Source organism: Ricinus communis, chromosome 10, assembly GCF_019578655.1.
Source record: "Ricinus communis isolate WT05 ecotype wild-type chromosome 10, ASM1957865v1, whole genome shotgun sequence".
In the NCBI taxonomy this organism is placed as follows: Eukaryota; Viridiplantae; Streptophyta; class Magnoliopsida; order Malpighiales; family Euphorbiaceae; genus Ricinus; species Ricinus communis.
The window spans coordinates 16,742,688-16,757,827 of NC_063265.1; the positions used below are offsets into that span (position 1 = coordinate 16,742,688).

At 28.5% G+C, this 15,140-nt stretch overlaps 1 protein-coding gene across 1 annotated transcript; it reads right to left on the bottom strand.

Moving 5' to 3' along the window:
- Nucleotides 1–8,540: 8,540 nt before the first annotated feature.
- Nucleotides 8,541–14,757, bottom strand: LOC8269715 (lysosomal Pro-X carboxypeptidase). Its single transcript, XM_002530474.4, has 10 exons — nt 14,162–14,757; nt 13,858–14,047; nt 13,570–13,703; nt 12,619–12,731; nt 12,394–12,517; nt 11,234–11,389; nt 9,408–9,563; nt 9,148–9,227; nt 8,970–9,019; nt 8,541–8,851 (listed from the first exon to the last, which is right to left on the bottom strand). The coding sequence occupies exons 1-10, from the start codon at nt 14,546–14,548 to the stop codon at nt 8,715–8,717; spliced, it is 1,527 nt and encodes a 508-aa protein (XP_002530520.2). The 5' UTR covers nt 14,549–14,757; the 3' UTR covers nt 8,541–8,714.
- Nucleotides 14,758–15,140: the final 383 nt, after the last annotated feature.

The window sequence follows — 15,140 nt, forward strand, 5'->3', positions numbered from 1 at the left end:
AAAAATCTCACTTGAATAATAAAAATTTGTGTTCATATTCTTCGATCGCCTTGATAGTACTTCTTTAATTTGCAATTCAAAGATCCGTGTGCACTACTCAGTGGTTATCTTAAATAACAAATCAATTTTTTAATTCTTAAATAAATTTTAAAAATATGTATTTATTGTTCAAATGTAATAATATATAAAAGAAGAAGGAACTATCGTTCATCTAAAAAATGAGTAGCCGTAGTGAAAAGAAAAAAAAAGGTAAAGAATAATAAAAAGAGAGTAAAGAAGATTGAAAAGAAAATTTCTCAATATCTTTTATATATATTTTTATTTTTTGATAAAATTTTAAAAATAAAAAATTCAAAATCCATAAAAATAAAATTTTTTAAAAAGTTGTAAAATAATTTTTTTTCTCAAAATCTCTTGTTCTTTTTCTCCGTTATAATAAAGTAATAACTATTAAAAGAAAGAAAAAAGTAGAATAAATTGAGAGATTGGTATCATATGGCACCAATTCAGATGCCCTGACTAATACGTTTAGTATATCAATTCCTTTCAAAGGATCTCTAATGTAATAACAGGGAAGACTTATACATATTGTTTAGCACTTTTTCAATAGAATTTGCCAAAACGTAATCAAACACTTTTATAGAAATTCTATGATGACCCCAAAGTGGGGAACGTTGTAATAAGATGGAAATTGCTTGTCTTGAAATGGTCCATACATTAAGATATATTAGCAAACTAATTCTTTTTTTCCTTAAAAAGAAAACATAATAATATAATATATTATGGTGCCGATATCTTAGACTAAAGTTTGGTGGGTCTAAAAAAGTTCTCATAAACTTTTTAAAATTATAATATTCTTTTAATCTTGCATCTTAAACACTAATCCTGTATGTATATCCACGTGATGAGAAGGTTGTAGGAGATTAATTTGAATTTGATTTTAGATAGCGATGTGAGTAAGAAAGAAGTTCACATGTTTTAGATAAGAAAAGAAGGATTTGTTTTTTAGTATGTTGTTATATGTGAAATGAAAAATCGGCTCAAATTTTTAGTTTTGATGATGCCATCCTTTTCCAAATTTCACATTAAAAATTGAATTTCTCAATCTTTACTACAGGAATTTTAGCATCAATGATAACAACAAAATGGATTTATTCATATCTTATTTGATTTTCATTCAGAATTTAAATAATAATTTTACTGGTCATTCAACTTTTTGAGTATTTAGTTTTATTTATTTTAATTATTCAATTTTAATAATATTTTAGTTTAATTACTTTATAAAATAAAATAATTAATAAAGAATGAGAAATACCACGTATCAATTCTTTATTGATAAAATAATTAAAGGATGATTAATATTAAAATTTAATGATTGAAATAAAAAAAATTAAATTATAATAATAAAATTAAATATAAAATTCAGTTGTCATTGGTACAATGAATTATTAAATTATTCCATGGGATATTATATATTGAAAAAACATGACTTTGTAAATTAAAAAAGTAAAAGAGAAACGGGAAACTTTTTATTTTTAATGGGATTCTTGGATAATCTTGGGTAACACTAAAACTGATGAATGCTAATAGTTTTTCAGGGCAGTAGAGAACGTAGGTTCCTGATTTAATATAACTTTCACCGCAATCACATGAAAAATAGAAGGTCCAGGGGGCGAAAACTTGAAGGATTCTGGTCCATTGATATTTTTAAGAGGGATGGATCTTCTTTGTAAAAAAAGGAAAATATCAGTGACCTCATTGGTGACATAGAGTATCAATTCATGTGCTTTTAAACAAGTATTGCACTATAATAAGAAAATTATGCTTCTGTAAGCATTTTTGTTTTGGTGGGTCAATTTAATTGAGCACCTCCCTCTTCTCAGATTTAAAATATTATTGAATTCCTTGGAAATGTAGAATTGGGATTTTCTTCAACTTTATGTGCAAATTCATTTCAAAAACTTGGACACTTTCCATGTATTATGGACCCTTTTATCTCCCTCATGACATCCCATTTATGGCAATTTTTACAAAAAAATACATAATTGAATTCTCTTTTCTTTTGATATTAAGTGCAGAAAGAAATTGTAAATTATAGTATTCAATTAATTAAAAATATCAAATTCGTTTAAAAGTAATTTTTAAAATATGAGAAATACAATATTAAGCCCAATTATAGTATTTTTATATCTTTAAAGAGAATAATATATGAGACAAAATGGTGTAATCAAGGATTTTTTTCTTTCACCTCCTTTTGTTTTCACCCATAAAATAGTCCAAGAAAGGCTAGTCTAGTGTTTACCAGATAGCTTGCATTTGATGAACAAGCAAATATCTGGCTGGCACCATTTTTCTCACTCTAAATGCATCTATGGACTGACTTGAAAGTATATAATATATAATATATGATTATAATTATGAAATAAATGAGCTATGAAAATCTCCAAAAGGATAATAAAAATAATATAAAAGAAAAAGAAAAGAAACAGAAGAAATAACAATTTCCCAGGGCATGTCTATCTATCAGAATCAACATCTCATTCTCAGCCACAGGACATGGAATGAAATGACTTTAAAAATAAATAAATAAAATTTGAATAAAACCAAAACTATATAGAACAGGCCACGTCTCCTCTTTTTCTTCCTGTGTTTAGCCTGCCTGTAAATTGTTCTTGTTCTTGATTATCAATTTCTTTATTTTGATTTTGTTTTTTTGTTTTTTTATTTAACCCATCATAAGGCATGCTTTGGGCTCTTATCAGAGGGCCCACAAAGAATCAATCTAAAAGAAAATAAAAAAGGGAAGTGGGTCCACAAAATCAATGACCCAAAACAAACCCAAGGTTTCTCTTTTTGTGGCCTACACTTCTTACTGCTGCAGGTAGCATGCTTCCCCTTATCTCTAAAGTTGCAAGGAATGGGAAGAGAAGACCATGAGGTTTCTTCAACTGCAGTTCAAATCTTTTCTGGATCAGGCCGTTGTTATAATAAATGTTTAAGATCATGTTTTATAAATTTGTCTACAATTCATTTTTATTTTTTTTAGAGAAAAAAAAAAGACTAATTACCCATTGCATGTACGTGTGATGGTATATAATTTATTAAAAATGTACTATAAAAGGCAGCTTCTTCATCCGACATGGAGCAAGGGCTTAAATGGCTGTAGTAACTAAAACAGAGTACGCTTGCTGAGGACAATGCTCTAAAGCCATGGATAATTATGTATTCCATTATATTCTGATAACGATCGAGTACCATTGTTTCTTGAACTTACCAAAGATGCAAAATAGATCTGATTCCATCTTTGATTAGAGATTTTGTTAATGAAAAATAAGAATTGGGATTCTAAAAAAAGCAAAAAGTAACTGTGATAGATAAAGAAAGAATTTTTCAATCACATAGTTTGCATAATGCATAAATGACATGCATTGAATCCACATTTTAGGTTTATTTAGAAATTTGATTAACAAATATGTGTATAAAGTTGATTCATATATCAGCTAAAAGAATTAGCAGGCGATGAAGATGGAGCAATTGGGTTATTGACATTTGGGAGGTGTAGCTGTAGGTCTGTGATGTAGGGTAGTGGTGGACTGGAGCAGCAGTGACGGTGATAGTGATGGTGATGGTGACGGTGACGGTGGGACCAGGAAATGTCAATGTGTAAGGCTCAAAATCAGGAGGTGTAATAATCAGGAGGTGTAATAGTAACAGTATGGTCCCTTTCACTTTCATCGAGCCCATGTCTTCGAATGCTAAGAAATTGACAGCTTGTCCTCAACAAACAATTGGATTGGACCTGCCTTCCAGGAACATTGATAGGCATGGCCAAGTGTCACCACAATCCTTATACTTCACCCACTTCTCATGCCACGCCGCTTACATCCCCAGCAATTCATTCATAAAAGTTAGTAATATCAATAAAATTTATTTTCTTTTTAAATACATTTTTATTTTTATAGTTCGCTGGACTTGTTTCTTATTTATTTCGATTTGGTAAATACATATAAATTACTGTTTTTCTTTATAATGTAATTGATCTAACAAATAAATATAAATGTTTGTATTGGACACATGAATGCTTTTCGAATACATGTATTAATGGGGGGTTCTGGTGGTATTTATAGACACACATGTCCACCTTCTTGCTATTCATGCCTCTTCAAATGGGGATTTCTTGAGAAAGTCAAATTTTATTTATTTATTTATTGTGTTTAGAGTACTCTACATATTATTATGTACATTCGAAATATTTTATTGAGTTCTTGAGTCTAGTTTATTTTAGATTAGGAATTTTAGTATTAGATAGACATTACATTGAACACTTGGAGATATGAATATGGTAAATTATTGTAAAAGGATACAAACAATTCTAGTACATAAACATAAATGATGAAATGTTCTAAAACAATACACAAAAAATTCTAGTACAAAAAAGAAACATAACTATAAACACAAGCATAGAGAAATGCCAAAAATGTAATAGCTATCAGCCTAAGTACACAAGGCCAGGCCAGCCTTATGTCACAATAAAACCAATACGATACAAAGAATATAAGTCTCACAAAAAGACCCATCTTAAGAACAGCATCAAGATATGATATCACAGAAAGAATTGCAATGAACATAAGATCAAACAGAGAGAAAGTGGCTGCCACTGCCATACTTGGAAGCTGCCAAGAGAGATCATGTGTCTAGACACCCTTTTCTTGTCAGAGATTGTTAACATTCTTAAGACAGATGGAGTTCTTTTTCAGTTTAAGAATTATGTAATAAGTTGCTTCTAGCTATATTGGACTGAGGAGAGAGAGGAGGAAACTCCCCTGAAGCTTAATGTATTTGAAATTTTGGAGTTCTTTCACATTTTAATGGGTCTTATTCGAATAAGCCTATTAGGTTGGACAAATTGCAGCATAAATAAATTTTTGTATTCGTATAATGAATATAAATAGACATCCCCTGAAGTCATTGGCGAAAACCTCAAAGTCATTCCCAAAACTTATATTCTGAATAAATGGACACCCATATCATTGTTTGAATATTTGCTTCAGAAAAGACAGTCAAGAACAAACCCTTCAAAGCAAAACCAAGAAATACCTTATGAATGTGCAAAGGCAAAAGGTGAGAATGGATAAAATCTGTCTTGCAGAAAAGGAAAAAATCCTCTAGGAGCAGACTCATGAAAGGCATAAAAGAAAATAAAGACAAACAACAGGGGATATGAACTTAAAGCAAATTGTAGAAAGATCAGAGATATATGTATTAGTTTTCTTACTCTCTGTGCATATTGTTCCAATTACTTTATAGAAACATATAAATGCTGAAGAAACTTCTGTTTGATATGCAATGCCGACAAATTTTTGTAATTAAACAGTATCAATCACGCATTCAAATAATTTACTTTTCAGCTTAATTCATTTATAAAATTTCATATCAAAATAGAAAATAAATAGATATCTCCTTACTAATATTATAATTAACAAATATACACATATTTTTTATATATAATATATGTTAATTCAATATATTTAAATAAATTTTATTTTAAATATTCAATTGACACGACGGATATATTTCCATTTGAAATTTTACTCATCCTAATAAGAAAAAAAATATTTATTTATATTTATAATATGATATGAGAAGCAAACATTACCATTAAAACATATTGAGGAGAGGTGAACATGAGCTGTGATTATCTTTACCCATTAAAGTATATTACACCTTTTTGCGACCACACTTTCTCTTGTAATAGACTTTTTGTTAAGCTAGTTTCGCTAAAAAAATAAAATAATATGCCACTTTCTGTGCCTACCTTTACCCTCTATTCCTTATGGTTTTCAACTTTAAACTCTCTATTAAATTTGCTGCCAAAAAGACAAATGATTCCCCAATTATCATGTGCAAGAAAAAGACTTGTGTCCTGGTTTGAGCAGTTTTATAGACCTTCTTGATTAAGACAAACAAGTTAGATGATAAAAATTGGTTGGGTGGGACTTTTATATATAAAAGGTGTGTTCAATTCATAATTGCATTTTTGCACACATAAAATCTCTTCCAAAGTGTCTTGAGAGTTGAGTTTTGAGACACCCCCCAGCCCCCACCTCCACCTCCACCTCCACCTCCACCTCCACCTGCTTTTCCCTTTCCCTATCCCTATCCCTATTCCCATCCCCTTCCTATCTCCTCTAAGTTGCCAAGTTTAAATGGTGGAGTGACCGGTCTCATTCCTGGCCTAACTTTGAAGTCCAAAAACAACTTGAAAATGACACAAGTACACATATATAATTATCAATAAGAAAAAAGAAAAAAACAACACAAGCATATAAAGCTGTAGATAGTTTTCAATGAATTAGATCGACCATAAATAACAAATAATTTAAATGAAATTATATGGCTATAGTTTGACTCTAATTTATATATATATGTTTGCGCAGGCTATTTATGCATATATTATCATTTCCATTGTAAATATACAAAATTAACTGTTATAAATACAAAAGACTAAATATTACATTATTCAAAGTTTTATTATATTTTTATTACTTAAATTACTAAAATATACTTTTCATGATAAACTGTACATAAATTCTGAAAATAGATAAACCGCGTGCACTTATATAAATCAAAATTAATAAAAACTTAGATAATTTAAAGGGAAAAAGTGACTTTTTTTTAAGAAAAATAAGTGATATAGAATACAAGTTTGACCTAATAGGAAGAACTGATATATAACATCAATGGAAAGTTACTATAATAAATTTTTATTACTAGTTAAAATAACTAGAGGCTTTAGATTTAAATTCTCACTAGTATCGGGTGAGTTATTATTTTTTACAGCGAATGTGATTGCAAGAGAATAATTATTTTTTATTATATAGATTTTGAAAATTGTGGCTCCAATAATAATTATTATATTGATTATTTTAATGAGTGAGTTTTGAGATTTTTTGGGTTAAAATAACTTATTATTAGGAAATAAAGTTAGACCTAATAGTGAAGAAACTTGGTTAATATTAAAAGAATCATGCAAAGAATAGTTATTTTGCATTAAAAGCTAACTAATTAGGTTATATAAGTGCATGGAATTAGTCTAGTAATATGGATATATTTCAACTTGAATTAAATTTTAAGTTCGAACTTCTTTTTAATTGTAATCAAGAGAGTCAGATTATGTTTATTTAAAAAGCCAAATAAGAGAAAAATTTATTTCTTTTCTACTTTATATCTAGTTAACTTTATTGGCCCCATATAATTTTTCCGTCCTCCCTAACAAACATAGACTACGACTAGTCGATTCAAAGTATGCCATTTTAGAAAGTTTGCTCATTTTCAAAGTAAGACCATAATTGGGATTTCCACTTGCAGTAATATGAAGAAACCATTGAGTCCATCATCTATATTCATTAAACATGTAAAATAGAGTCTTTGTAGTGGGTGTCTTGCTACCCAATAATTGAACATTACTAATATTGTAGATTGACCACTGGAAAAGGGTAAAGAAAGAAGGGCTTTTGAATTGTTTCTACTAAGAGAACATTTGAAGTTTCATCTATGGTTTGGTTGTCATATCCTTTTCCCTTTTCTATTTGAGATAACCTTAATTTATTTATTTTTATTATTATTATTATTATTTTCTATCAAGAACCTTAACTTGTTCACTATATATCAAGTAATCAATATTTTTGCTGAACTGGAATTTTAGAAAAATTAAGGAGGTTGAGACCATAAAGAAATGAGGAACAAGCTAAAGCATTCGGAACAGAATTGGGCCATCAATTTTTGGATTTTCAATTTGTAGAAGCCTCTTTATCAACTAAATAGACTTGAAGCCCCTGCTTAAGTATAATTCTCATACTTTTTGTTTTCCCCCTCTCTCTCTCTCTCTCTTTTCTTTTTTTTTTTTTTTTTTTTTTTTTATACAAACATACGGGAAATAGACTGTAAAATTTTATTTTTATGGCTCAGTTTTTTATGAATTAATTTTTTTAAAAGTTTTTATGTAATTTTTTTTAATTCTGCTATAGTATATTTTAATATTTTATTAATATCCTTTTAATATCATTTTTTTTAATAAAATTATGATAATATTATTTTCATCTTCGATCCCCATTCACACTTTTTCATTGTTATAAAAATTTAACAGTTGCTATAAATACAAAACTATTATTTTTATTGGCACTCTTAAATGAATTTTTTAATTTCATTTTAATTATATTTTAATATATTTTTAACTGTATTTTAGTATATTTTTAAAACACAAATCTTGATATTATCATAGCATGCTAGTTGTTGTAAAATGAACATATAATGTCATTCAATTCATAAATGATAAACATAACGACATAAAATAAAAATGATAAATCTATCTTATTTGGATGGTTTTACAATTAAAATAATATTCTTTTAATATCTTTTAATTATTCTTTAAGTATTATTTTCTCGATAAGATTTAAAAAATAAAAATAAAAGATCGTTTAAATAATTTTTGTTTAAAAGTTTATATATATATATATATATATATATTTAAAGAAATCGTGTCCCATTAAATTTCTTCTTTTATTAAATATGTCAATCAATCTCCCTTACCTGAACTCTGATTTCTTGCAACATCAAATGTATAATCTCAACTTATCATATGTTTCTTAGAAAAATAAATACCAAAAAAAAAAAAAAAAAAACAGAAATGCTATTGGGTGTGTTAAGGTGTAACTTTAGGAGTATGTATGGGCCAAGTCCTGGTAGTAGTCTGAGAGCCATTTTGCAATGATCTTCACTTCTTTTTGCCTCACTTCCTGAAGCCATTTTGGGTCTTCGCTAGTTGCAAATCTCAAGTCCACATGATGAGCTCCTGTTAACAAAAAATTACAAGGTGAAACAAAACAACTAAGCCATTTTAGTAAACCTCAAATGATTCTGAACTTGTTTTCTTTACTAATAACTTCCCAACTTCAATCTCTGATACTCACCTTTTTCTTCCACTAAAGCAACTAAGCTCTTGGATATATCTTCTAGCACCCTGTGGAACCCATCCAGCACGTGATTTGTAAAATATTTATATCTCAATTTAAATAAAATGATTTATCAATACGTTTGTCTTTTATTAAGAGAATACTAAAACAAATAACAAAAGAAAGAGAACAGTACCCTCCACCACTCCAAGGGTCTCTTAAGCCGTTAAAGAAGATAATATTGCTTGCAAATCTTTTTAAGGCCATCTTAATATTCTGTCCAAGAAGAGTAACAATCGATATTAACAAAAGCTTTTATAGCAGACAACAAAAGGTCCATTAATGTTGATTTTAATTATAGATATTAGAGCAGTATTAGTAGATTTAGCAGAAATGGATGATGGTATATCAAGAATTATTAAATATTATTAATGAAAAAAATGGAATGGTACCCACATGGCCACCAAACTCAGTAGTAATCCAGTTGGGTCTAGGATCAATGTCAAACCGAAGTTTGCAGTAAGTGACCCTATCATTATAGTCCCACTCTGAAGCTGGGAATATGCTCTCTGCAGTGCTGCCTCCTGTTGGCAGTATCATCTCTGTGCATGCCTGCAATTTGATCAATACCAAGAGAAGTATGTTAAGAAGAGTAGTTCCTTTGTTTTAGTCTGTATGTTTGATTCTTGAGATGGCCTACATCCCAAACCGTAAATGTTGTCGCGCTCGAAAATTAGGGCCAATATAAAGCCCGAAAGAAATTACTAGGCAAGTTCTTGCCAAGGCCACTTCTTCTTATGTTTTTCCTTTTCCAATTCCAATTTCCATAAGGTTTCTTGTCAAATGCAAATCTGAAAATGAATTCCTTAGCTTTGGAAATGGTATTTGGAGAGAGTGCATTGTATACCCTCGAAAATGTAAACCAATATTTGCTTAATCTAGGAGCATAGATTAATAATAATGTATCTTGACATGAAATAACAAGAAGTCCGGTCATCCAAATGGAAAAATTCTTAGATAAACTTAGTCTATCACGTCGTCTGTAAACTAAATTAATATAATGATGATATATGACTTTATTTATTAATTATTGTATTTTAATTGATTGGATCTTAATCATGAATTATTAATGGTAAAATAATAAATCGATCAATGAAAATACAATAATTAATAAATAAAGTCACATGTTATCATACAATTAATTTAGCCTACCAATAATATGATAGACTTAATTTATGTTGGGAATTTCTCCAAGCAAAGGTGATTAAACATGGGGCATTGTTTCATGCTTTTGGCTCCTAAGAAAATAATGATTATTTATTACTAATTAACAATCATCATAAGGATATCCTTTAGCATGTGAAGGAACATGCATTTCTTGGATACTCTCACATGCCCCTCTTTGTTATCAAATATGACCCTTTTGATTCAAACTAAAGGAAAGTGAATTGCTTCCTCCTTTTTCCATTGTGCATGTGATCATTGACTAGCACTATTCAATAAATTAGGACAATGTTTAGAGAAACCATATAAAAAAATGATTGCTCTAATGTATTAATAGTATTGTAATATGAGTAATTTAACATTTATAAAATAAAATAATAATAACCGACGTGATAATATATTTATAAATATAAAAAAATTATTATATTTATTATTACTCATATATATACATATTCACATACAATGGGAGATTTATGAATTTTCAAATAGGATATATATAAATTAAAAAATTCAATGCATAAAAACCATAATAGTGGAGTCCAAAAATAATTTGAAAGTGGATTTTAACTCATATAAAATAAATAAATGATAAATATTTTATTTTGAGAAAATAGATTCAAAGATTTCATTTTCCATAACTTGCATTCGCCTGCTGGGTATTTATTTGGTATAAGATATAATTGATACTCAAGTGAATTCATAATTGTCAATAATTTTTTTTGTTTTACTTACATTTTAATCCTTTAGTTAAAATGACACACATTTTAATCTCTAATTCCACAAATAATATTTTATTCTCCATCTTCTTCAGTATCTTAATAAAATGATTAAAAAGATATTTATTATAAAATAGGGGGGGAAGTAAAAAATATTGATTTTCAATCTAAAAATTATGAACTAAAGTACAATGAAGGACGAAAGTGTTCATTCTTTTATAAAAGTTAAAAGTATTTTAATTCTTTAAGAAAATGTGTAAATTATATCTGTTATTAGGTGATTTTTTTTTAATTCAGAAAAAAAAAATAAAAAAATCGAGGTAGAGATGTTGATAAACTCACCTGCCAACCCCATCCACCGAGGCCATGAGGATCAGAATCATCGTCAAGATCAAAGCACGTGGCGGTTCCACTGTAGTTATAGTATACACTAGCAGCAGCGTGCAATTTTGCAAACGTATCATTTCCGGCCGTTGGATCATCAATCGCCTTGCACATCTACACCACAAAACATAAAGGCCAAAAAAGCGATATTGTCACGCTCTGCTTGATGACCATTTTACTCTTCAAAAGACAAAATATGAAAACACTTAACAAACATCCAAAGATGGAAAGTCCAAAAGCAAATGTTAAAATTGTCATTTTCTTCTTTTAATATTATTGGTGGTGGACCATTTTCATGATTTTACCTTTTGAAGCTTGATGAATTTATTTTGATAAATTATTTAAAATTTTTTAAAAATATTCTATGATTAATAAAAAATATCATTATTATTTTGTAAATTTTGTTTTTAAAAATACTATTTTTTATTTTTTAAAGTACGGTGCGCTTGTTTTTAGCTTTTCTTTTGTTGTTTTATCAAAAAAAACTAATATCATATTTTTTTTAAAAAGTAAAAAAAATATCATATTTTTTATATTTTTACACAGTAAAAAAAAAAAGCTTACACCATATTTTTGATTAAAAAAATATAGATATGTTTATAACTTTTCCTAAATTATTTAATATCATTTAAAATTAGTATATTGGCTTTACAATCATGTAGTTTGATATTACATACTGATAAAAAATAATTAAAATTGATTTTAAAGAATTTGATAAAATTATATGTATAAAGTAATGTATAATATATTTTCTTTATTATAAGGCGGTTATATTCAGATTTTAGAATGAAGTCGAAACTTTAATATATTCGTCTGAATTAAATGATCTAATCAATTATGTGGATAGTGAATGCAACAATTTACCGTATGGGTACATAGTGATACCATATGCTTTCGCAACTTAACTAAACAAATAAACAAATGGAGGAACAATGTTACAATTAGTTAACAATATTATGGTTTGTGATGTTTATTGATAGCCATAAATCTAATATGGCTGGTCCTATTTAATAAATTTATTTTATTATTTGGCAGAAAATGTAATATGCTACAGATGTGAATTAATGGGAAACCTACTAATTTAAGAATAGAGAATGATGAATTAATTAATGAGTTACCTGTTTGACAGGAAAGGCTGGCAAGGGATTTAAGAAATTTGATGGGGTTGGATAATCGGTCATTGCTGAGTAGACCCATGCAGTGGAGAGCCAATTTTCTAGTGATCCTGCACTAATATAATTCCTGTTTAACAACAAAACCAAGCAATTAAATTAATTAATTAATCAACTAATTTTTTTTTATTTTTTTTTTATTTTTTTTCTAGAAAAATAAAGAGATCTTACTTGCATATTTTAAAGGACTTGCGAAGCTTTTCAAGGCCTCCATGTTGGTTTGCAGTGTCTTCAATTTGTTGCCATGATCCTTTTATCACTTTGTAGCAGTTCTCACTTTCACTCTATTTTCAGTTTCACAAAAGTAGAATTTGTCATTCTTCAAATATCTTTTGCTTTCTTTGCTTCTATAAGTGTTCTTTGACCTAAGAAAAATTGAATTATGAACTCCTAATATCATTATGATAATGCCTCACATCATTATCAATGAATCATATAGCTAATAATAATAGAATGAAATTCAACACCATAATGTTTTATGTTTAATTTTATTTTAATTATAAAATTTTAATTTAATTTATTTTAACTATTTAGTTTTACACTTGTTTTAAAACATGACAAAAATAACTAATAAAAAAATAATTATCAAATAAAAGTATAACATGTTATTCTTTTATGAGCCATGTAATTAAACTATAATTAAAATAAAAAAAATTGAATGATTGAAAAAAAAAAACTAAAGACTTGTAACTAAAATAAAATTAAGTATAAAATCTAATAAATATTTATATTAGTATTCCGAGATTTAATAAAAGTCTAAAAAATAAGAGATTTTAGAAGTTTTTCGTCTATGTTTTCCTCATTAAAAAAGAATTCTGTTTACTACAATAGTTTCTCCTACATTTTTAATCTTTTACCAAAAGAAAAGGAAAATACTAATTTAGTCTTGATCTATATATTTCTTATATATCAAAATCATTTAATGTTGAATCTTCAATATAATATAAGAGAGAGAGAGAAGTTTCAATTCCCAACTAGTTTGCTTTATGGGATAGTGACTTATCTCAGAAACCATTTCGACGATCCCTAGCTCTAACATGTCTTCTAGTATGGACATGACTGTAAAACTAAAAACGAAATTGAAATTTGGAATAATTAATAGAGAAAGAAAGAAAGAAATACCCTAAAGTCATGAGTGATAATGTTGTTGAAGCTGTACGGTGAAGTTATATTTACAAAGCCAAGAATTGGTGCAGAAGATGCCAATGCTCCAATAGTGACATGAGGATATTTTAACCTAAACCATGCTGCCAGCACTGCCATAACCAAGAAAAACATATAATACACATAATAAATCCAAAAAGAAAAAAGAATTCCCATCTTAAAAATCATCACCATATATATATATGTAGCTTTCGAGATTTTTTTTTAAATCTTTTTTTTTAAAGATTATAGAAAGAGATGCCATACTTCCTCCATAGGAACCTCCAAAAACAACAACAGGAGAATCAGTTGCAGACAAATTGTTCTTCAGATCAGTAATGAGAGTTGCATAATCAGCCAAGGACTGAGTTGAAGTCAAGTAACCAAGTGTACTTGCATTGCTGTATGCAACTTCTTTATTGCCTCCAAAAGGTATAGACTTCCCATAAAACCTATGCTGCAAAATAATTCAAAAAGGGTATATAGTCATTAGGTTGGTGGCCTAATATATACAGTACTGCAAGAAATAAAAATATATTATTCAAGAATTTGAAATAATTATTTATATTACCTCAACAAAAACAAGAAGGGCGTTGAACTTGGGTGCATTATCGAACATGAATCCTGTATTTTGAGCGAACCATTCAATCTCTCCTTCGTTTCCTGTGTACATAAAGATTGGAGCATTGTTCTTTGGACCTGCCCAGTAAGTGTCATTGATCAAATATCTTTGCTGAAAAGTCTGGTAACTCTTTGGATTGAAATTGAAGTGATCAAGTGTTTGAGTAAAGAACTTTTCTTTGTAGAGTTTGTTTGGAGTGGTAGAAAGAGAAGTCTTCTTCTGATCTGCAGGTTGAGTGTTGATTGAAGAAGAGAATCTTGGTAAGAAGTAGTCAGCTGATGAAATGCCAGCAAAAAACAAGAAAAACAAGAGAGGAATTAAGGACCCAGTTGCCATGATGAGATAAGCTTGGCAACAGATGGAGTCTTTGTGAAAATATATGTATAAATTAAAGTTGTGGAGAGACTTGTGCTCTGGTCTGCATTCTGAAAAAATGAGATGTGTGAGAGATAGAGAGATGAGGTGGCGTGGGGTTGAGATTCTTTAGAAGATAAAGATTCAGAACAAAGCATGTAGGTTGGGCTGTTGGCCACAATTTAGATAAGTTAATTGTTTGCATTATTGTCTATTTGTAATGACTTTTTAGAAGAACAATTTGATATTGGTGGGGTTTCTCTTATGCAAGTGGGTTAACAATTTATAATCTGCTAGCATGTCAATGCATATCGATTATGGACCCTTCTTTTCTTTTTTTCTCTTTTTGACCCAATTTACTTCTAACAAAGTTGGACTACTTCATACAGTACAATTTTTTTTCATTTTCATTTTTATTTCTTAACACAATTTTTGTACTATTAAATGAAGCTCAATGAATTATAAACATTGAAATAACAATCATATTTTGAAAGAAATTCTTAAGTGGTTATTCAAATCAATTATATATATCTAATAGTTATTGCATTTATATCGGTTACCTTTTTATTATGGA

Coding starts and splice junctions, on each gene's coding strand:
- LOC8269715 (XM_002530474.4), bottom strand. CDS start 14,548: ATGGCAACTGGGTCCTTAATTCCTCTCTTGTTTTTCTTGTTTTTTGCT. Junction 9,228..9,407: donor CTACTGAGTTTGGTGGCCAT/GTGGGTACCATT, acceptor CTTCTTGGACAG/AATATTAAGATGGCCTTAAA. Junction 8,852..8,969: donor TGCTTTAGTGGAAGAAAAAG/GTGAGTATCAGA, acceptor TTTTGTTAACAG/GAGCTCATCATGTGGACTTG.